Below are 23,898 nucleotides of genomic sequence, written 5' to 3'. Positions count from 1 at the left end.
CAGGAAGTGACGTTTCTTCACCGGAAATAGGAAATGGCGTTTTTTTTCGTCGGAAACAGGAAGTGGCAGCGCCTGTCTGCGAGACCGTGTGCGGTCAACGACCCGAGCGGGGAGGTATAAACTGGCGTGCACGCGCGCCTTAGTTAATCTTTTAAATAAAATTTTTTTTTCTGTCTTTCAGAAAACGTCTCATATAAGTCAGATAGATGTTATAAGGGGAAGAGTTTAAAATAAAATAAAACCACATTTTAATAATATTAATCATGAATATAATTTGTTGTACAAAATGATGCTTAAAATCACAATCCAACATTGAAACCTTGCTTAAAAAGTCGAATAAGAAATGATAGAAACATATAAAAATTTAATAGAAGCCTAAAGGTTCAGGTAAAATTACACAAGATTTCTATGAAATTTCTACTTATGCGTTTCTATTATTTCTTATTCGATTTCTTATACTTTTTAAGCAGGGAATATTACAGAAACATTGCATAAACCTTACACTGAAACACTGTAATATTGTACGGAAGTTACAAAAGATTTCTGCAATGTTACTACAAGCTTGGGATAATGTTAAAATATCCACAATTTTAAACTTGAAAATTTTTATAATGTTTCGGAATATTCGGGATCGTCTACTGGTTTTACTGGTGGAAGAAACGAAACGCAACGCCAGTAATTTTCACTTCTGTCAACTGCATTATTTTTACTAGTAATAACCAAACTCATTATCGAACAAACTATTTGTACGTTCAACTGTAATGAAAAGCAATATATATTATGTCTTATTTGGCTCAGTTCCCTTACGAAAGTATTGGGACTTTTGAAGATCTCAAATAATTAAAATTAATAAATTATGACAAGATTGCATTGCATATCATAATAAAAGATTGACTCGAGTATTTATTTTGCGGCAAGATAAATTCTTCTCTCGCGGGATAAATTCGTCGCTGATCACGGTGATGTAAGGGAGAAACGCGCGTTGGTGCGTTGAATAAATATTTCGACAGAGCCAAGATCGAGACAAATCGAAATTCGACCGCATATAAAGCATTATATGAATTCGGCGAGAAGATGAGCGTCCGAGAAACGCGATTCCCGCGAGAGACGCTGTCTCAAGCGCCGAGCTCGACGAGATTTTATGTAAATACTTGAAGGTGAATACCTCTCGATTTGTCCCGTTTCGCGGCTCTGCGTTGTTCTCTTTCTCACAATGTCGGTTGCGACACGTCGGCGCAGCTGCGCCTGCAGCCACGGTATCAGGATAGCAGCCGAACTGAGAAGTGGCTATGCAAGATGCACCACGACGATGCAAGTGCATAAACGACAGTTCCTCGCTCTCATTGCAAAGTAACACTTGACACCGGATATATGTATAAATGATGCATAAAAGAATCATATACAAAATCATTTAGCATGTAACCGAGTGTTTAGTATAATAAATACAACAATTTATTCTAATTATTGTATCCTACATATATATGTGTGTGTGTGTGTGTGTGTGTGTGTAGTTAAAATAATTTAGTAATGTGAGACTTTATATTTAAAGTAGCAATAAACATTACAAGATATTAACAAAAAAGTAATTAAAATGTAACGGTTCATTATTTTCTGAATGACTACAACTGTTACTTTTCACAGTCGGCAACTTGTAACGGTAATTAATTTCTTTTTGAGAGAAAAAAAACTAATTCAACTTGCTGTAATTACTTCTACAAAATAACTTTCCCAATTCTAAAAAATATACATAAAACCGTCATGCGATGTTACTGATACGTCTTGAGATAATTACAAGCAATTAATTCAGACTCGTTCGCACATAGAAAGAATTTTTTCTTTTAGAATTTACTTAATAGTAGTCATGGTAGCCATGGGACAACAAGAATTTTACTATATTTTTAGTAAAATTTTACAAAAATTAATCATTATTTTATATTATAAAGTAAATTGATTAAATTTTATTAAATTTTATTATAATTATAATAAAATTCTTCATGTTGTCCCATGACTATAATTTTGAGAATAAAGAGAAGATTCTTCTTATATATAAATTGAGGTCATTGTCATGAGAAATTGTCAATTTTGCAAGTTAATTTTTTTTTATATAACTGATCGACACTGATTACGGTCACGAGTCACGAGTGTTTTCAAGGGTTCCAATGTGCCAAAACGCACGATCGATCGGTAGTGACCGTTGCATAAGTGATTATCAATTTTTCTGTCGGCTGCAGCGCGCCGTATAACCGGTTAGACGAGTGCAGCTGTGCACCAGACCGCCTGCATTATCGGAGTATACACGTCGTCCTCGTCGTCGTCAATGTTACATACTGTGAATGGCAAGTGTGGAAAATGCACGCGAATCGCAAGTGCTGGATCTGGATAACGACAGCGGCCAGGCGCCGGGACAACACAACGTGCAACGGTCGAGAGATCTTCAGAGATTACTCTTCGCGAAATCGTCCGCTGAATGACTATGGCAGGATAACGAAGTATCAACGGTAACGGGTCGACGAGTCCGTTATAAACTAACAGTTGGCAGGCAGAACAGACTAGAAACGTCAGTGTACATGTGCCTCGACTTTGTCGAGCTGCGAGCAACGTACTTCCTGGCATTCATTTTCGCGTTTCGGCGACGCGTGTAAATCTCTTGGGTTAAAAAGGAATTCCAATAATCTGATTATAATACGATTCTAACACGAAACATTTGAGCCTGTCTAGAAAACTGCATCGGCAATCGTATTATCGTCGTATTCTACCTTCCGCGTCCGTAAAGATGATTTTGCACAACGGACAAAAGGAGTTTCTCCAATCATTTGATATTTGTAATAATTCTTAGTTACAGTTTTAATTAATCTTCTGATAATCTTTTGATAAATTTATTAAATTACTTTTCTTTAAATATGGATTTTGCTTGTCCATTTATTATTATTTGTTCATCAAACTCACTTTAATTTTAACAGTCCTGCTTCATTGTTTTGTTCGTCATATGATTTTGATTACGACGCGATATGTAGTAGTACGTATGTCGTAGTAGATTCGGTATAAGGCTACATAAATGAATTTGAACAAGTTCGCCAAAGGCGATAACACTAACGGACTATCTGATGAGAAATTTATTGAATTTTCGAACTGCTCTGAAAGTTTCGTATCACGGCAAGTAATAAGCTTATCTGGTAAACTCATAGCAGAATAATTGACGTACAGTCTTTTAAGTTTTCGCAGTTACGAGATATTTGACTAAGGACCGCGCGTATGTCAACAGCTTACTTATCTACATAATTTGAACAATTAAATCTCACGCGGTTTAATTCACCAGCTAATTACTTTTCATCAGACCGTAATTATTTAAGATATATGACTTTATTTAACTTTATCTATAATATTAACTTTTAAATTGTCATTTTAATTTTGTTTAATTCATTGATTGGCCTGATTATTTTAACCGTGAGTTTATACATGCTTCATGCGTAATTATATGTGTACATACATATACTATATATATATATATATATATATATATATATATATATATATATATATATGCTTGTTCACGTGCAACACGCGAAACCGGCGCGACGTATGGAGGATTGTAAATGCACAATGATCCATAATTCAAACATATACGTGATACCCGCAGAGCGGGAAATTGGACACCGCGCTCTTTTCGCGCCGGTCGAATCCCGAGCCTTTGTTTTGTAAGTGGAGATAGTAATATGCGAACGAAAGCACACTGTCATTCATTCTCAATGGGATACGCCGAACGATTGCGTGCGCGGTGTGCGCTTTCGACCTCAATGATGCAACATTTCCAAATAAACAAAGGGTATATCTTATCCTTATTATGAATATTGCGTAATCGACGCGAAAACATTGTCGCAACGTGTTGATCATTTACGAATACGTCAAGAGTTAGTGAGCAAAACGCGTGCGAAATCGTGTAAAATGATTTTATCAAAAAATAATTTTATTCGTTGAATAATCACTAAAATTGTTTTTGTATTCGTTCATTTATTAATGCAGTGATTCTATATATTTACAACCAGTGATGAAGCGGGATGTTTATGATTTAATTGAGTCTGTTTCAACCGCTGACACAAAAATCGAATAAAATGTTCCGTTTTATCATTATACATAAAACACATATATTAGTATTATACATATATTAGTATTAATCTTACATACATATATTTTATAATTGCTCGTACTATTGGCCCTCTTATCTTAATTTACTTTTAATTTTAATACAAGCTAAGTATATTATAGTTTTTGTTAAAAAGTTGATTGCTCATAAATCGTCGATGTTTCGTTACACTAATTGTAAGTTGTTTTCCATTGAACACAATCCTTTACTTGATAAATATGTAATCATGTTGAGAATTCCAATTCCCGGAAATAGTTCCAGAAATTCGCTTTGGAACATCTTTTTGTTTGCAAGTAAAGAAACAAATTCGAACAAACGTATTCCGATCCAAAAGTCGCGGGAGCATACACATTTTCGTACTTCCCGATTTCGCGAAAAAAACTCTCACGAAAAACTCGAGCAACATATGGTCGAACTGCGAAGCGCGAGACATGTCATTTTAAGGAAATCACGCGTGAGTTACCGGCGCGCTGATTCAATCCACTGAATCACGCATATCTCATATCCCTGGGCGAGACGCCACTCATACGACTTTAACGGTATTTTCCTGATTGCATCCTGCAGCTAGGCCTAATAGGATTTGTGCGCGCAGAAATTACGGCTACCTGCGCCAACTGTCGTTTAATTCTCTCTCTCGTTCCTGATGCAATAAACTGCCTCGAGTTGGATTGTACAAAATCGATTTAACTTCCCTATTTTACCTGATCTATTTTGTATCTGAGAAAAATAATGTGTGTAAAATACGTATAAAAATATACACGTTTAAAAGTATATGCTTGATTAAGTAAAATGTAATAACGCATACACCTATATTAGGTATTACAGGTTAAATGAATGTTTTCCGAAAAAAATTGCGCAAAATAAATAAAATATTATTATACAATTATTATTATCAACAAGAAGAGACGATATCCTCGTACGATATTACTGAAGATCTTATGGCATTCAGCCGTTGTACTTCAATAATATAATAAAAACAATAATGATAATTTTATTAAAGAATAAGAAATAAGGGACGTTTTATATACAGATAAAGTATTATAAAGAGAGCACCTCAAAAAGTGAAACATCAGAATAATGCTACTTGCAAAAAAAGTTTAAATTTTTAATATGGTTAATAGAATTTTAAAAAATTAATGATAAAAAAAATAATAATTGCAAATTGTAATGTGTGCAGGTACAAAAGCAGATACAAAGCTACAGAAAAGCATTGTAAAAGGAAGTAAAAAACACACACATTCTATTATAACAACGTCTTTATATTCAGACGCAGTGTAGACATCCCCTATAATTATTCAATCGCGTAATAAAATCGCAGATTTAATATTAAATGAGGTTCAGTTTTGAATTTTAACAAAAACGTTCCGTACGAACTAAACGAGCAACACGGATCGCCCGTAATTAAACGCCCACATGAATTTGTGCACTCAGAGCTTGCACATCATTAAATCGTAACAGTAATTTAATTCCTGCACGAATATGTATAACGTTGCACAGCGAAAATTTTAAGCTTGAGAATAGAATTGGTCATTTAAAAAAACATTAGTAAAAAAATTTTACTGTTGAAGAATTGGAAAGAACTATCTCTAGTTTTTTACAACAGTGCTACAAATAATTAAAAATATGTTAAAAAATGCTTCGTTATCTTATACATTAAATGAGTGAAAAATGTATCACTTTCTTAACTTTTTTTTTCTCTAAAAAGAAAACTGATTTCGAAAGTTTGGACTTAGGTATGTTTATCCATGAAAAGAGCATTTTCGTACATATAAAATAAAGTGTTTTAATTAGAAAATTCTGCAAATTTAATGACAGACTCTTCTAAGAATTTTAAAATTTTATAACAAGTTGTATCTTGAGATAACACTTAATAACTTTATTGTTAAAAAAACATATAATTTATAAAAAGCACACTCGTAATAGTTGAAATTCTGGTAAAGTGATGCATTATTGAGTCTGTTTTTATAGAATGTAATATAAAAAAAAAACAATCACTGGCTTATAGTTTTTCATGTAAATGATTTGATATTTGTAGACTTAATATTTACGAAATGAGTGTCTAACTATAATTCTAATGTGATTATTAAAGGAAGCTGATGTGTATTGTATTTTCTCTGACTCTGAAACTCATATTTCATTCTGCATACCTCAGTTTCGACAAAAATTGACTTACATTGTATTTTGAATTTTGATTCATTTACGAATTGAAGGAACGTAAGAGATTTTTTTTGTGCGCATAACCGGAGTTTTATAATCCACGAACTCGCGCACGAGCAGTGTTTCGCATGCTCGTCGTGTATGCAATACACGAGTGTATCGCAGTTTCGTAAAGGCAAAGGTATCATGCGTAGGAAGGCGAACCGGAGCCACGCACTCTGACCACCGAGTGCAGTATCGAGTAAGGACGGAAGGATGGGGTTAGAGAAAGACGAAACGAAGGACGGAGAAATGCACACGCCCATATCCAACGAGTCGACGATGCATTTATTATGCAGATTATACGCGAGTGTAACAACCACATGTGCGCGCCAGAAAGTGCATGGCGAACGCGACGTTCGATCGTCGAAAAATTTACTGCGTTCGCATATACGCGCAAGCAGCGATTTTTCCTCTGCTTTCATCCGCGAGTTGCATTGCTCGGTGCACTTATTATTCGCACCTACCCGATAATGTCATTTCCGTCGACGCGAAAACGCTGTTAAAACGACTCTATATTTCACGCTCGTGTTGTACAAGCGACTAAAAGCATTAGGCGGAATATTGCCAGAAATGAAAATTGATTATTCGCACTTGCGAAACATATTTTACGATTGATTTTTTTTTCGTCATCCTTTGCCAAACGTTATCTTTTTTCTATTACTTAACAAAATTTAATTACAAATTCTGGTTTAATTTAGATTTTAATTCCAATCATATATTTGTAAAAAAAAACAATTATGTCTTGTTAAATTAACAAGACATATTTGATTAAACAAATTTTTAAGGAAGTAAATAGAAATTCTAATTATAATTATAATTTTGATATGTAACCAGAATATTTAGGTATAATAACTAAAAGGATTTGATTAACACTTTCTGGTCGAATGTGAAAAACTTCTAGTATATATCAGTACGCAACACTGTCATTAAATTGATACTTGACAGCATTCTATTTCTCACAAAAAAAAAATTATACAAGATAGAGTAAGAGGCGCAGCATTGTGATACATTATTTATAATCTAATAGAAAAGTTTCTCTTACAAATCTTCAAAATTGCACTCAGAATCTAACAAAAGATGTATTTTTTGATAGTATAATTTTTAGTTCAAAAACCTAATAATTCCTACAATAATTCGAATGTTTTGTTTGTAATAAAAGACGTATTGATAAAATCTATAATATCAGATTTCCAATTAATGCAATCAGGTCATATTTTCAATGTGGCTGTAAACCAAATGCGCATAATCAAATTTGTCTGGTTATTTTAATGAAAATTATGAATCACTCATATTTCTTATCAAATAGTCGAGAATTTACAATCAAATTTCAAATCTTTTTTCAACATATAATTGTCGAAAATTCAATAGCTACGTCCTTCACCTGTTCTCCCGTAATATATTAATTCGTTCGATTAATCGTTTCGTATAATCCTCTTATTTGCTATTCGCGAGATGTTCCTACAACCGCGGAAATTTACGCGTCTGCTAATAATAATTATTACGGTGTATATGTACGCAATTACGAGAGAAATTAACACGATACATGTCGCTTTTGCAATGTATCGCGATTTGAATATGCCGTACATGCCGAATTATCTTCTGAGAAAGGCTCCGTGACACGGCATGATTAAGATTCCTGAGGCATCCTCGCGGAAACAAAGAGGCAATGGCGCGGATTTAAGCCTGCGTGACTCCGAGCTGCTAGGTGAATAAGACTTCCTCCTTTGTCAAATAAAGACCCAAATGTTGAAGAAATATTTGAAGCGCAATATAACGCATAATTAATAAAGTGTGACAACTAAGTCGGTTATTTAAGAAACAACATAAGTAAAAAAATGAAAAGTAAAAGATAAGATGTTTGTGTTAAAAAAAATTTGTAACTCTAAGGGGAACGAATAAATATTCATTCATTTATAAGTAAAAAAATCGCCTTATTATCACATTAATATCCATTCTGATGAGTGTAGCTTTGATTTCGAAGATCAAAGTTTCTTTAGATAAATTAGAAGGATAAAATTTGGCCTTGTATTAGCCTAATTCAAGCAGACGCAGTAGTATAGGAAATAGATGTACATTCGCGTATGCGTAGTCACGAAGAGATGGCTGAATGACTCAGACCAAATCTTAAAGCTATCACGTCCAAAAAAGGAAGTCGGAGTAGGACCAACGATGGCGCATTTCCCCATAACTGCTCGATCTACCTGACGCTTTAAGAGGAATAGATACGTGCGTCCACGTGAAACGAGCAAAGGTGACCATATCTAATGCTTTACAGAAGTTTAAGTTGAAAGAATTCTGAAAATGATTGAGAGTCTCGGAAGAAAAGTTAAACAAAGAAAAGTGCGTGCGACAGAGACGCCCCATCCATTTGCTACGGGCTCTTATCATTTTCTAGAATGTGATCACACACGCACGTAATTATGAGGCTAGTTTGAAGGAAGAATATAAAGGAATTGAGATAATAACGTGTACTTTTCATTGTCCCGCAGCCATAAAATGTTACCGTTACAGAAAAGATCTGCGAAGCGAGGGTAAGCGTAACCTCATCTGTTAAATTATTAAGTGATATTCTTCGAAAAAAAAAAAATAAAAAAAAAATAAAATTTAATTGCCATAGAACAAAAGGTGCACGCGACTCCAGGCCGTTCTCATAACGACAGGGATACAATGTGCGCGATAATGCGAGACATGTTTTGGTTTTTTTTCTCGTAACGACGCGCGGCGAAAGGAGCGAATCTCTCGGTTAAAGTACGATTTTATCTGAGAGAAGGCCGAGCGTTTCTAAAAGCATGAAAAGTAACGCTTAGCTTCTTCGGTCACGCTCTAATTACTCGTTACTACGGCCACGCTTTGCTCTCCTGAACTGCAACCGTGCAGGACGTTTCTCGTACAGCCGAGGCACCGATTACGCTTGCCGTGACTGGCGGGGAACACGAAAGTCTGAAAGAAGAATAACACGCTCGAGCTCCGGTTGTTATCGCTTTTTAAATACGCCATTTGGATACGCATGTGACGAGCCAGCGTTTCTAGGCGCCGCGCCGCGCGCCGCGTGCCGCACCGCCACGCCGGATGTAAAAGTGCCTTCCTTCGAAGAGGAATAGATTCTCCCAATGAATGTGGAATCGATACTCTTGAGTGTAGTAAATGTCTCAGCGATTAATAATAATTAAGCGCTAGAGAAAGCGACGATTATTATATTCTCGTTAATTTTCCACGTCCACCATTACATGACTTGATCTCTAAATTAGCGTCATAATCACAGCTAAAGCATAATTTGTGCGACCTGATATTGGTAAAAGTATTCGGAAACGTCAGGTGATTGAATCTCAGGATTGAAATAATCAAATAGTTCAAACTGTTTAAAGTTGATTCAAATCGAAAATTAATTTCGAGTCGAAATTATTCTAGTTTGCATCTAAACTTGATGAGTACGTAAAAGAAACTCGTAAAAAACTATACTTTTTATTATCGAACAGATCGAACGATACGTTGAAAACTTTTGTCTTTTACGGTAAAAGGTGATCGCGAGGGTGGCAGCAAACTCGCGTGCTCGCCAAGATATCTCGCGAGATATACATCAGTCGCAGACGTGCGTTCAAGCAGTAAACGCGTTTATGAGTTTGAACGTTCCCATAGTAACGCGAAAACGTCACAAAGAGAGACTCGTTCGCGTTTGAACAACGCGCGGTCGGCGCGGCCTGTCAGACTTGGGTAATTGGTTCGAAACAACCGTTGACTCCTGACCGGCTGTCTGATGAGAATACGTTGCTCGCTCGCTCACGTTCTGACAAGCGCGCGAGCCGCGCGCGTAAGACTAGCAGCGGCGTAAGTTCGACTTTGTCGGAGATCGGAGGAGGACGGTGGAATTGACAAGGAGAATTAAGGCAGAGAGACGTGAATCAGAGACGTTCGCGTCGATATCAGAATTGCGTCGTAGCTTCGTGTGAGAATTGTACGTTGAAATACCACTCGTTTAACGCAATAATTAAATTTCATTAGAGAGAGAAACGTGTGCACGCATCTATCGAGAATTTAACGAGGCTGACATTCGCGGAGGGATTCGCTAATGTCACTGAGACCGTCTCGCGTCTTTGTGAAATTGAATTCTCGCGAAGTACGCGCGATATGCGGAATTCTGGATAGATGATCCGAAACGCAAAATAACACGTTGGCCTCGAGATCCCTTTGTTGGAGACTGCGCCTCATAAATCTCTCACATGCATCGCGAATCGGATGCGCGCTTAAAAAGCTAGCCGAGCATGATGAGCCGCTGCGAACGTGATAAAATGCACGCGGACGAATCATAAATTGCAATTCTTTCGTCAGCCACCTCGATATGACCGCCTCGCGGTCTTTTTCCATTACTCGAGCACAAGTATTCGATAAAAGCAATTAATATTTAGCAAACAATAATGAGAACTCGATATGTGTCTGTCACAAAATAAGAATAATGCGCAGACTGTTTTTTTTTTTTTACTTTCACTTCTCTATACTCTTTCTTCCGCAAAGTTGCTTAAAACTTTAGTTATTGATTTCCAGCTAACATTCGAAGATTGAAAAGTTCGATTGTACAGCACTGGAGACTCTTACAAAGTGAAATCCGATTGGGATTGGAAAAAAATTTCGAAAAATTCGCGGGGAAAGTTTCTGGGAGGAGAGACAAGATTACAGAATGATGGAGAACCGGTTGCCCGCCTACCGTCGGTTATCAGAGCGATTCACTTTTTCACGTTCCACATGCTTAACCTATCCTTACCCCCCAAAGAGCAAAGCTACCCAAGTTCGGAAGTCCGCGAAAAGCGAAAGTTCGCGGAAACGGAAAATCCTTCGAGCGTCAAGTCGCATATTACCAGATAGCTAATTATGAAAGGTAAGTATGGCTTGCCCGGAACAAATAAATTCGCAATCTCGTAAGATTATTATACATTGTATGTATTCTACGACGTTTACGTTTATATTTCTTATATTAATTGCTTAGCTTTCTTGCTAAATTACGTACTACATCTGTATGTTTTGTCATGTTTGTGTTTCATTCATAACCATAGAATTTGCATATGTATAATGAGATTTATTAAATATAATTAACCCTTTGAAGAGAGTTTTCTAACTAAATAGCTTATGGAAGACCTGGTTTTCTAAGAAATTTCAAAATCGTTGAATTCGCTTCTGGTCTTTGAATTTTAAAATTCACAATTCAATTAATATACGGGCTAAATTTCATAAAAATAATTTGATTATCATGAAACTCGATTTTAGAAATTCTTGTGGATCGTTTAATTTAAATGTAACCCAACAATGCTAAAATTGAAAAATATAGTAATCTCATACAGGGCTCATAATTAGAATTTGAAAGTTAATAAACTTGAGTATAAATCCATCCCATTCGATTAGCATGAACTTCAAATAGAACGAAATTGAAAACTTGGTATTACTTAGCATTGTTAAAAATTAAATTAAAACAAAGTTTTATAATCATAAAGTTATTTTTAAAATTCTGTCCGCTTTTGATATCGGATTCAAATAAAGCGTAATTAAAACAATTTTTTTTCCTTATTAATAGATATCGATCAAATTTGCAATGTTTGAATAATTAATTTAGTAAACATCCCAAGTCCTACAGTAACAAACTCCCGTTAAAACAATAATACTCTGTGACCATGCACTACTTCTCTTTTCTCTTTTGAATGGCATGTTTTTTTTGTAACATCAGGGAGAACGTCCATTCAAGAAATCATCTGTTCTCGCGACAGGTGAAGACTATAGAGTACACCGGATATGCCTTGTGTACGCCAGCGGTATGATCAAACAATGCTTACACAGACATTGAAAATTATGAAATCGTAACAGGTGCGATTTTTCTTTCTTTATATAAATTTCAGTACGTTCGAATTATTATGGACAAGGCCGGTGATGGTTCTACCTTCGGTTCCACCTTCGGTTCCACCTTCGGTTCCACCTTATTGATAAAGAAAAATCGTTAGGGTCAGGAAGGGAGATTAGATACGCCCGGAGTCACCGTTACAGTGTCTACCTGTTCTGGGGGAACTCACGATAGGCAACGCGGCTGTGTACCTGAGAAATAATCAATAAGTACAAACAACTCGTTGTATGTGTACGTTAGGTATACCGACCCTAATATCACCATTGACCCTTTCATCGTACGGTTGCTACGAAATTCCCTTTGAAACCCCGTGTAAGCATGTACGAAGCGAGAGCGATTAGCACTGTTATTTATAGGTAGCTTTATAAATAAAACAACCATTTTGCAACAATTACGTTGCAGTTGATCTTGAAATTTAACATATTTATTTAATTCCAATCGCCGATCGAATTTCTAAGAGGAAATAAAGAATCTTAGGATATACTTGAAAAAATGTTGCAAGATAATTTAATGTTGCATTAAATTGTAAAATATTTCTCGTTTCTCTTTCGTTTCACAAAAAACATAGTAATCAAAAATTCTTTGAGAAATATATGAAAATAATTAAATTTCGTATAGCGTAAGCGTAGAACATATAAAAGTAACATCTCTACACGGAAACGTTAGTTTTGAAATATTAGTGAGCACTTACTCGTTGAGTATAACACGTCTCGATTGACGAAAAAACGTCATAATCGTTGATAATTTGAGATGGCAAAGTAATGAAGATTCACGAGCGTTGAACACGCGAACATAAGAGCGTACGGTACTTTTCAAAAAACAAAGGATGCTCGCGAAAGTGGCTGAACTGGACCGTGTAATAAGACGGAAGATCTACGCTGCACGACGACAAAAAATGCACTGCAAGAGTTGTCGGCACAGAGGAAGAAGAATGCTTTTCGTCTCGATACAATCTGCGCACACGGAGGTCGACTCTTTATGTCGAGTCACTGCTATTCCGAATTTTTACCTGTCTCTTTTATCTGCGTTTTCCCGAAATTTACTTAAAGACTTTACTATTACATTGTAAACTCTACTGTACTCAGGATTGGATAAGTTAATACATCTTTTTAATCAAGTTAAAGTTAAAATTAATTTAGTTGCGTTAAAAGTTGCACGAATGGATAACTAACTCGGTTGAAGGATTAAATTAACTTGAAAGTTAATTTTGAAAAAATTTTATTATTCAAACATTTTAAAGAGTATTTTAAGTAAATATGTTTAAAACAAGAACAAAAAGATTGCTAGATAATTATTAATAAGTAAACAAGATGACATGAAATGACGTGTTAAAAATGTCTTAACGTCACCTTGTTTGCTGGAAATCAATATCATATGTTTATTCTTATCTAAAAGAATTCTTTCTTTTCGTAATCAGAAATAAATCGAGCATCTCACGAAGATAATTGTTTTATTATCTAATGACTTTCGTCCATTCTTCAATTGACAAACGTTGAAAAAGAATCCATAGATTGTAGAGATAAAATAAATGCACAAATCAAGATTAGTGAATTGGATCATAAAGGCGAGTCACGTTTGAATTTACAAGCTTGTCTGCATACGCGTTAAAAGTCGCCGTTTACATTGACACGACGACACACGACCCTCGCACCGAGATCAATAGGACTACCGAGAAAAGACGATGGAAAAAGCAAGTATGCACAAAGAATTAAGTGCAACGACCGAACGCGACGTGCTACGTGTTGCGTTCGTTCTCATGAAACGATGGGCGAGAACAACACGACAATTTACTCGACTACAAATAAAATACACTCGGAATCGAGATTTATTTTAGAGGAATTTTATTCCAAGGGATTTCTCAAACTTGGCGACGTTGAAATTCTCGAGAGAAGTCGTTAAACGCGACGAAGAGAATAAAATCGCGCTTGTGCCGCCTCTCGCGTTAGCGAACTCATCCAGACAATTATAGAACACCAACGCCGGGATATCCTCGCGGCTATAATCGTCGGTATACCGTTACGGTAACTTACATGAGGCAGCGCGGCGCGGCGCACCGTCGTCGACCCGGTACTGCCTACTCTCGTAGCAGCCGACTGACCCAAATACGACCGACCATTGTCGAAGAATTCTTCGCAATTACAAAACAACGCGTTGTTACCATTTGTATCGCGATTCAGATTTCTCATTAACGCCTTCTTATATCGTGCGATAATCTCGAGAGTGAACACACACACACACACACTCTCTCTCTCTCTCTCTCTCTCTCTCTCAGAGAAGTTATTACGAGCAGTACTTTTTTATTTCTTCTACACAATTTTTTTCAGAAAAAAACGACACAAATAGATATCAATTATTTGGCAATTATTCGCATTTTTTACACGCGCAAACATTTCCTTGAATTGAAAAAACGGGAATGGATTCTTTTAACGAAAACGAATTATATTTAACTTCAACAAACAAAAAATTTCGACGAATCGCGGATACGATTTTAAGGATGTAAATAAAACAGGTTATTTTTCGCCTAAATAGAATGTAACAGAATTTGCTTTTAAAATTAAATGTCAAAATTTCGGGAGTGTGTAGAGAATCGATAAAGTACGAACAAAATCTTTTATAGATTTGCAGGTGTTTTATTTCTTCGTTTTGGAAAAAATCGCGAAAAGTTTTTTTACCCATATTTTCTTGTTTATTACAATTTTCTTCAAAACGAGCAAATGTGTAAGACTTTTTCTTAATTTATCGATTCTTTACACTCTCCCAGAGTTTGGCATTTAATTTCAGGACATTCTGCGTTTAAAAATTACAGTCAATTAAATTTTCGTGGAAGAGAAATCATATCAATTTTCATATCAACGAAACGGTATCATTTTGTCTCATCAAATTTTATTATACCTTTTTATTCTTGAATGTACCCTGAAAAAATCAGAAAAACTATTGAAGGTATTCTCTCCACTTACGTGTGAATCTAAATAATTATTAACAAATTCTTGGAAATAAATATCGAAATAAAATCCAACGTAGATATCGTCAACGTGTATTTTTCAACTATGAGTCAGTTCATAACTGGATTTATTATCTCTCGAAAATATAGGACGCATTAAATTGCAGAAACGTGACGTACACGAGGATAATCACGTCACGTTATTAATTGCATTAAAATTCTTAATGAAAGGGGAATAATTGGCGATCGACGATGACCGTTCCCGCTCTCTCGGTGGGAGCTCGACGTAATCGAGATAATCGCAGCTTCCAAGAACGAAGAAACAGCTCGACACGGTTCATTGACAGGGAAACCGTTTCAAGCCGTTTCACGAACTCGAACCGATCGAAATCGCTGCGTTCATTGCGCTTGTCCGCCTCGTCCGCCTCGTCCGCCTCGGGCGAAGAAGAGTCGCGCGCTCTGCAGATGGCCGTCGATCCTGTTAATCCTGTTCGACGCGAACGCCTCGAGTTCTACGCGTGCCTAATACGCGCATCTAAATCGAGATTTCAATGAGGGATGATATTCGACAGGTCCGCGGTGCGCGCGAAGAATTTCGCCGAGTCTTCGCCTAGCCCTCTACGCCGATCGCGAGCGGAGATCTCTCGCCGATCGACACTCTTAAATATTGATAAATTCATTAATAGGCGCATCCGAATAGACATCGCGCACGGAGTAACGAATCGTTTCCGTTTTGCATTTCCGTTACGAGAATTGCCGTTGCTTTGCATTCTCACGCTATACGTGCGGAAAAACTGGATTCTCGTCGTCACCTTCAACAGATTTTGCTGCTTGCTCAGGAGAGCGGATTGTGCAACAGGTTACACGGTTTATTGACAGCAAAACAATCTCAGGACGTTCAAGATCGTCGACTTTGATGAAATCTTTGTCCTCACGCGATCGGATTGCTCGATTGACACGACTGACCAATCGAATTCTTATAAACTTATTATCGGCCTTCGATATTTCAAATTTGTTCGCGCTCGAAACATTGAATTTCGTGCGACGTCAAATTGTTTGTGAATCGAGATATCTTGTATTATTATTATTATTATCGAGAACAATAATTTTATCTAACAGAGAGATTCTTCTAAACAAAGGATAAAATATTAACAGAAAGAACTTGGAAGATTAATGATAGCAAATCTTTCATGATTATACTTAAAGATTTGCCGTTTCATCTTGGCACGATAAATTACGTCTCACATGTGGCATATATTTGATGGTGCATCGCGATTAAAGTCGCTGACAAAGTGTCGGTTACACTGCAATAAGTATGATAACTCGAAACTCTGGTGATTTTAGTATCAATCATAAACGGGACTCGTTAAACCTGATGCTAGAAAACGAGATATAATTTACAGTTACCTACGGGCGACATTGAAAAGTTTATTATTGGACTCTATGTGGGTCACTGATGTGACTGATCGCAGCAATTAAAAATGGTTAGTTAAGTACGTGTAATGCTCTCCACCAACAATTTTTTAACATGGAAGCATCATACGAGGAAAAATAAAATACAGTGTGTTACTAATAAAATATAGATTCAAAATAATTCAAAATATCTTATTTTGTGTCCCTCTTAATCTCTTTTTCTCTCTCGACTTCTCTTAGATAAAGAGGGACATAAAACAAGATAGTCAGACACATTGCGAACGAATGAATCTTGCAATTGAAATGTATGACAACACAGTCAGTGACGCATATCAAGGACCGTTAGATAAAAAGAACTGAATAGAAGGAAAGAACTGAAAACTCTAACATAGACACTATACCATATAAAAACGGTTCTCTCATACTATTACACAGAAAAAAATTACTATCAAATCAACTCTCATTGTCTTGTATAGGGTATGTACAAGCAAAAAATATAAAATCTTTAAAGAATTTGATAATCTTAAATTATATACATATATGTATCTTTTTATTTCAATATTATAATATTCATCTAGTAAAAGTAAAATGTAATTGTTTTGATAATAATAGGATTAAAAAATTCTAATTCTTGGCTTGAAGCTATTGTTATTTCCAATTCGATACTTTTTTCTTTCAATTCATGAAAATTATTAAACGTATTTAAAAATAAAAATATTTTTCTTGGTCAAACTATATAAAATTCTTTGAAGTAAATAATGTTTGTACAAGATTACCAAATTCTTTAATGAAAATTGAATATTCTCGCTTATATAAGACAATGATTGCTGATTCGATACTACTTTCTTCTGTTTATATATTTCTATATTTTGCACATCGATATCGATTTTTCATAATATTTCCTTTCCTCTCATTGTTTAATAATTAAGTATTTCTATAAAGTTTTAGAGTATATTTATTTTATGTATAGTCCATTCCTTCGATTTTATTTTTGTATTGAATTAAGGTTCATCAAACAGCAGATTGGATTGCTTTCGTACGAGAGTTAAAATATTTATCACGTTCAACGTGCAAACAGCAAGACACGTAGCGTCCTTCACGGATCGTCGATACATCCAGTTTCTGATATCGTTGCCAATCAATTACGACAATTACGTATATCCAACTGTGCGAGAACGCCGAGGTACGTGCAAGGATTATCGATTTTCAACAGGCCTAATTGGGGACTTTGGCTGAGAAAGAATCCGGTGTGCAAAGATAATTATTTTCTAACGCCACGACACTACAAAGTTACGTGACCGAAGCGATTGTGCAAACAAAGTGCCAATGCACCGAGCGTTCGTCAGAGAGTTCGTCAAGCTTGGACGAACAGCAACAAGTAACACCCGAATCGCTAACGTTCATTCCCGCTTCCGCCGCGCACCGCCGAGTATGGCGACTGTGCGGCGAGAGATCTGGAGATGGCAAGGTCGAGAGAGAAGACGAAGAACCGGAGAGGACTCTGAGAAATCCAGCCAGCCATAAAGATCGCGCTTTTTGCGCCTTTCAGAAAAGATGTTGAGAAACGTTCGGACATCGCGTCCGGCCGGCCACAACGACGCTTTTTGATCACGGAACATTTCTTAATCGCGACCATCGCGCGTCTGCCTTTCCGTGAGTAGTAACTTATCTCCTCCGGATATTGCACATCTAGCGTGACAAAGAATATTCAAGCTGACGCGCAGAGATTGCTATCCTGCCTTGCGTTAAGTTTTCAGCAGCATTTATATCGATACCGATCTAGCGAATGACGCAACCCGTTATTTCGAAAAGTAAGAGTCAATGAAAAATTATTCTCTACGAGCGTTGTGCATTGTTTAGCATGCCGTTACAGTTTCGCGTTTGGTACCTCAATATTTTTCTAAAGGTAAAAAGTCCAGAGGCAATTACAAATTCGTCGCGCACTTACCTTCTCGAAGCGGCGCGTTGCGGGCTGGTCGCCGTGCTGGAGGGCGCGCTGCTGGAAGCACCGGCGAACGAGCTGGAGCAGGTCGTGTTGCCGCAGGACGCGGCGGCGGCGGCGGCGGCGGCGGCGGCGGTGGTGGTGGTGATGGTAGTGGAGGTGTCACTGGTCGTGATCGTGGAGCCGAGGTTAGCCGCCCGCCTCGAGGATGCCTCGCGATTTCGCGTCCCTCGCGATCTACCCGCGGCGAATTGTCGGCCGGCTCGGCGCGGCGTCGCGACGCCACCACCGTTCGCCGTCGCGTTTCTCGCGGGAGCGCTCGAAGGTCGGAGCAGCGTGCCGGAAGTGCCGCTGCCGTTGGTCTGTGCGGCGAGAATCTCCGGCGCGATCAGCGCGATATCCGGCAACGAATTCGGCGCCGAGACGATTACGGCGCGCCGATTGGTGGCCGAATCGTTGGCGCTCTCGGGTAATCGCAGATGACGCAGACGCCGCATGGATGCGCGCATCCACGAATTCGCGGCGGCGGTCATCGTCGCTCTCGTCGTCGCGATAGCGCCGTCGCGATTTTCGCGATCGACCGCTTCGTTGGTAGCGTTGCAACGCGCTGCCGCGGCCTCATCATCGTCGTCGTCGTCGTCGTCGTCGTCGTCGTCGTCGTTATTGTTGCTGTTACCGCTGCGATGCCGACGGTGTCGTCTGCCGCGGCCGCTGCGTCGATTGTTATTATTGTTGTTTTGACGATCGAGGAGAAGCGCGCCGCCACCGCCGCCGCCGCCGCCGCCAGAGGGTGGCCATCGCGGGCCGCCACCACCACTCGCTAGGGACTTTGCCGTCGCGGCGACGGACATCGCGACACTGCGGCCCGTTGCCGTCTCGCGACGCTCGCAGCCGCGCCTGCGTCCCGCGCTCCCATTGGTGGGGGTGCCGCCGCCGTTCACCGCCCCCGCCCCCGCCCCCACCTTCCCCCCCTGTTCGCCATGTTCTCCAGCAGCCGCGAGTGACTCCGCGGCTCGTAGATACTCCACTTCCTCGAGCCACGACCAATCCACTTCGGAACCTTCCGAGCAGACATCCTCGGACGCCGGATTGGTCGTTGTCGATTCCGCCGCTTCCTGTCTGCAAACACAAAAATGCGGGCTTAATCTTATCTTTGTCGGCTCGAATTATGCGGGTGTCATCGAAACGCCTGCAACGTTAACCTGAATGTTAACGATACAACTTTCTTTTACGAGAGAATAGGGTAAAAATATTCATGTATCTTGCGGCTATAAAAAAAAATAGAATCGGTAAATATCAATAGACCAATAATTAGTTTATAGTGGAATCGATGGGATTCGTGTCACTCGATACATAATGTGTAATTTTACATTTTCACATATTTTAGATTTTATTTATTTGAAACTATTATTTTCAACCTTTTTCCCATTCGATTCCCATCTACCTCTTTACTATTTGACGATATTCAGGATGAATCACAATTGTTCGAAGCAGAGACATCGCGCTGGTTCGCCTATTTGTCTGTTACCCTATTTCCATATCGCTTTATTGGCTGCTTACTCGTTGAAAAGGATCCGAAGATCCCAGAATCAAAACGTTTGTATATTGTTAAACTCGCGCATTGTTAACCGTGGCGACTCACGTCGGTATTGTACATTTCTTTGTCATCTATTTGAAGAACCCTTTTTACCTTTTGTATTGTTAATATTATTTCTCTCGTTTATTTATTTGTGGTAATAATAGCCGATTTCTCGACAAAGGTTTTTCTCCTCACATAATAAAAATTGTTTTTTATACGACGAGAGTTCAAACAACTTTTTTTTTACGCGGGAGCAACAGGTTTCCCGCCTCTCTGTCCGAACTTGAAAAATTTCCGTATGAAAGCGCGCGTGACGGCGCGGCGGGTCAATGAACTCGATCTCTGTGTCGTGTTCTCCCCGATTTTATGCATCCGCACGCGTCTCTCTCTGTTCCGAAGCCGAGATTGAAAGCCACGATGTAACGATCAAACGCGCGTGCGAATGAGAAGAGTCCGAAAAAGAGAGATCATTCAAAGAGGATCTCCTTGGTAATAGCACGTGCCGCTTCGAGGGAGGCGTCCGAAAGCGTCACGGAAGGCTAAACGAGAGGAAGAAGAAATGTCACCTCGATGCGGGCTCCACGCCTCGCGCACACGACCCCCGTGTACCCGCGTACCGTGACTTCCGCTACGAAAATGCAACGTCTACGAGCGAACACCCACCACACAGCCCGGTTTTTCATTATCTCCTTAACTTGTGCTTAGACTACCCTCGTTCCCCACATATGGGTACAACGTACCCTATGCAATTTTTTACATCGCTGTAACATTTTTATGTATTTTTGAGGTTAAAAAAAAAAACTATCCAAAGTACTTATTGTTTGCAAATTTTTAACACAATTAAAAAAAAATTGTTATTACTTGGAAATAAAATATTATCGATTCGAGTCTCGTTTCGATTTTATAATATCAAGAGCTAAAAAATATGCTTTCTGTTCAAAGATATAGCGTGTCATCAAAGTTACAGGGTTCCACAAGCCCATAGGTGGGGAAGAAGGTAAACAAAAATAAGTGTGGGGAGTTATGGTGCCATAGGTGAAGTTTATTGGCTAAAACTTCAAGTTAATTAGATAATGAAAAAACCGCGCCTACGTAATATCGTTGCACAGCTAACGCGCCGTATCCCCATGGATTCCTGGCGGTGCGGCGCACTCCCCACATCCGTCACCGGCCACCGAGACAACGAGAGATAGCAGGATACGGATCGTGCTATTCGCCCTACCCACGTGTGGGAGCGCGAGCCGTGCGTTCTTGGTGGCTTCTACCCTCGGCGGAGACGTTTCCTACCGCGCGATTACGAATTGTAGAAGGATAATCGTAGGAATGTGGGTGGAGAAGCTCCGGTAATTTCTCCTCGTGCCTCGAAACATAGAGCATTGAGTCATTCACAGGTGTGCGGCCGGGGGTGAAGGGGAGATAATGGTTAGAGTGATTACGGCGGATGATTCAGGTCCCTCGAGGAAAGAAAAGAAAATTGTGAGAAAGTACGATTAACGCTATATTTTGCGGATCATGTACAAACGCATTTTATATATCAAGTAAATTATTTAAATATATGTATATTCGAATAATGTATTTTACAAGAAAGATTTTATTTTCTGAAAAATATGTGCGAAATATATCATTTTCACTATATGTCAGTGCTCTTTTCTGTTCACACATGTGTTTGCCTATAGAAAAAATTGCATTCGACTGTTAGTGTAAGATAAAATTCAAAGATAAAATACCTACATTAAAATTGTAATAGAGAGTGAACGGCTTTATAATTGTATTCATGTTGTCTTATTTATTCTGCTTAAAAAGTCAGAATTTTAATCTTTACAAAATATTGGATAAAATCTTATAAACAAAGTTTTATTGTTCTATTCTTTATAAATAAAATCCTGATTTTTCAAACAACATAAAAACATTATTAATACTATAAATATTATAGTATAAATAATATTCTTTATAAAATGTTTGATTTATAGATCCAGGATTTATTTTCTTTATTAAAATTGAGGTTTCTTGTCCACTGTAGTCTTTGTACTTGCTCTGTACTTCCTTTCCTTTGAATTGTGTTGTGTGTCCAGCCGGTTATGACGCTATGCAGAAGGCATGCAGTAATTCAGAATCTCTATAGTAAGAAGACTTTAAGTTTGGTTTTAGTAGATTATTTAGCGGAATTATGTATTATAGAAGTTTAATAATTTATAATATCTTACATACACACACACACACGCGCGCGTTACTCAAAAACTATCGAAAAGTATGTTTAAATTGTTATTTACGGAATAAAAACTTGAAATGCAAACAAACATGATTCGTACTATAATAGGTGTAAACTATAAAAAAAATTACATGTAATTTTAAAACCAATTATTAAAGTTGTATATTTATACGTGTAAGAATAAAATGTTATAACTTATAAATAAAATTAATCTTCTTTATAATTATTAATTAAACAATAAGTAAAAGTAAATTTATATTTAAAATATTTGTATGTAAATAATAAATTGTAAACAAATTACGTATAAATTGTCTGAATCTATATTACTGAACATAAAAGTGCAAATATATATCTAATATTCATATTACCATTCTGTTGTATTGTACAATGTTTATGTAATATTATATAATATTATAATATAAAAATTTGTACGTTTACATAATTTTTCATCTAATATTAAATTATGGGCACAATTAGGCTGGTATTTATAATCATAAATAATTGTCAATCTTTGGTTAAAAGTGTAATTAATTACAATTATTCATTCAGTTTTTCTTTCAATCAAAAATTACTTTTTATTTTGTTGATTTTATTATTTTATTTACTTTTTTGTAAAAACATTCAACAGTAATATGTTTTTATATATTTTCACTGTAAACAATGTAGGTATTTTTACATATGTTATTCACGGAATTTTATATATTGTTTTTACAGTATAAGCAAACTTCATGGACAACACATGGTATTAATTTAATTTTTTTATTCAATTAATCTCGCGTGTTGAATTAATCCCGAGTTTCTCTAACTGCGAATCGTAGATTTTTCGTTTGGAAACTGCCTCGCATCGCGAAGGTGCAGCGATGCATTGAGGGATTTCGTCACAAGGCAGTGCACATAACTGCGACGTGGCTTTCCGGATGCGTAATGTCCGACCGACATGGCACGGCTCTCACCTTATTGTGCGCGAGTCGCGCGTGGGAAGTATTTCGCCAATATAACAACTGAATTTTGTTGTTCAAACCCGCGTATCTGCGCGAGGAAGTGAGAGAGAGAGAGGCGAGGCCGTGTGTTCGTGTGCCTGATGACCCGATTGCTTTCGCAGTGCCCGCGGCGCGGGTCGCCTATCAATCCGCGAACCAACTTTCTAAACGCGGTCGTGCCCTTTCCCAGCGAGTCTGTTTATCGATAACGATATTTGCGTCGTTGCATGTCCTTTATTGAAGGGGCCATGAGGCCCCAAAACTTTTTTCGACAAATATCGGAACACAAAGTGTTTCTGCACGAATAATCATCACTGATAATTTTACGTATAATTGACAAAACAAACAGCTCTCAAAATTTACGAAACAAAATAAATTGAATTTAAATTTTTAACATACGATTATTTAAGCGTTTAATAACGTAACAAATCCGTGTTTGTTTTACAGTTACAATTGAAGGGTTTCCTACATAAATCAAACAAGTTTATTTTTTTAATCTAGATTATGGCATCAAATCATTCTTTATCAGTAGCGTCACATCGTGAACAATTGCGTCCCGGCAAGAATCAAATTGAAAACGGGACATATAAATAGTAAATATAAAATTTCCCCA

The 23,898-nt window shown here is 37.6% G+C and overlaps 1 protein-coding gene across 3 annotated transcripts in view; it reads right to left on the bottom strand.

Annotated features, from left to right (window-relative positions):
- LOC105193487 overlaps positions 1–23,898 on the bottom strand; it is a 66,509-nt gene that overhangs the window by 28,010 nt on the left and 14,601 nt on the right. For all 3 annotated transcript variants that reach the window (XM_026135689.2, XM_039452153.1, XM_026135688.2), the window contains exon 3: positions 18,524–19,636. In XM_026135689.2, the coding sequence (XP_025991474.2) occupies positions 18,524–19,636 (1,113 nt within the window). The remainder of the gene's footprint in view (positions 1–18,523; positions 19,637–23,898) is intronic.

Source organism: Solenopsis invicta, chromosome 7 (genome assembly GCF_016802725.1).
Source record: "Solenopsis invicta isolate M01_SB chromosome 7, UNIL_Sinv_3.0, whole genome shotgun sequence".
Lineage (NCBI taxonomy): Eukaryota > Metazoa > Arthropoda > Insecta > Hymenoptera > Formicidae > Solenopsis > Solenopsis invicta.
Note: the sequence above shows the minus strand (reverse complement) of the source record. Positions and strands in the feature narration are given on the sequence as shown.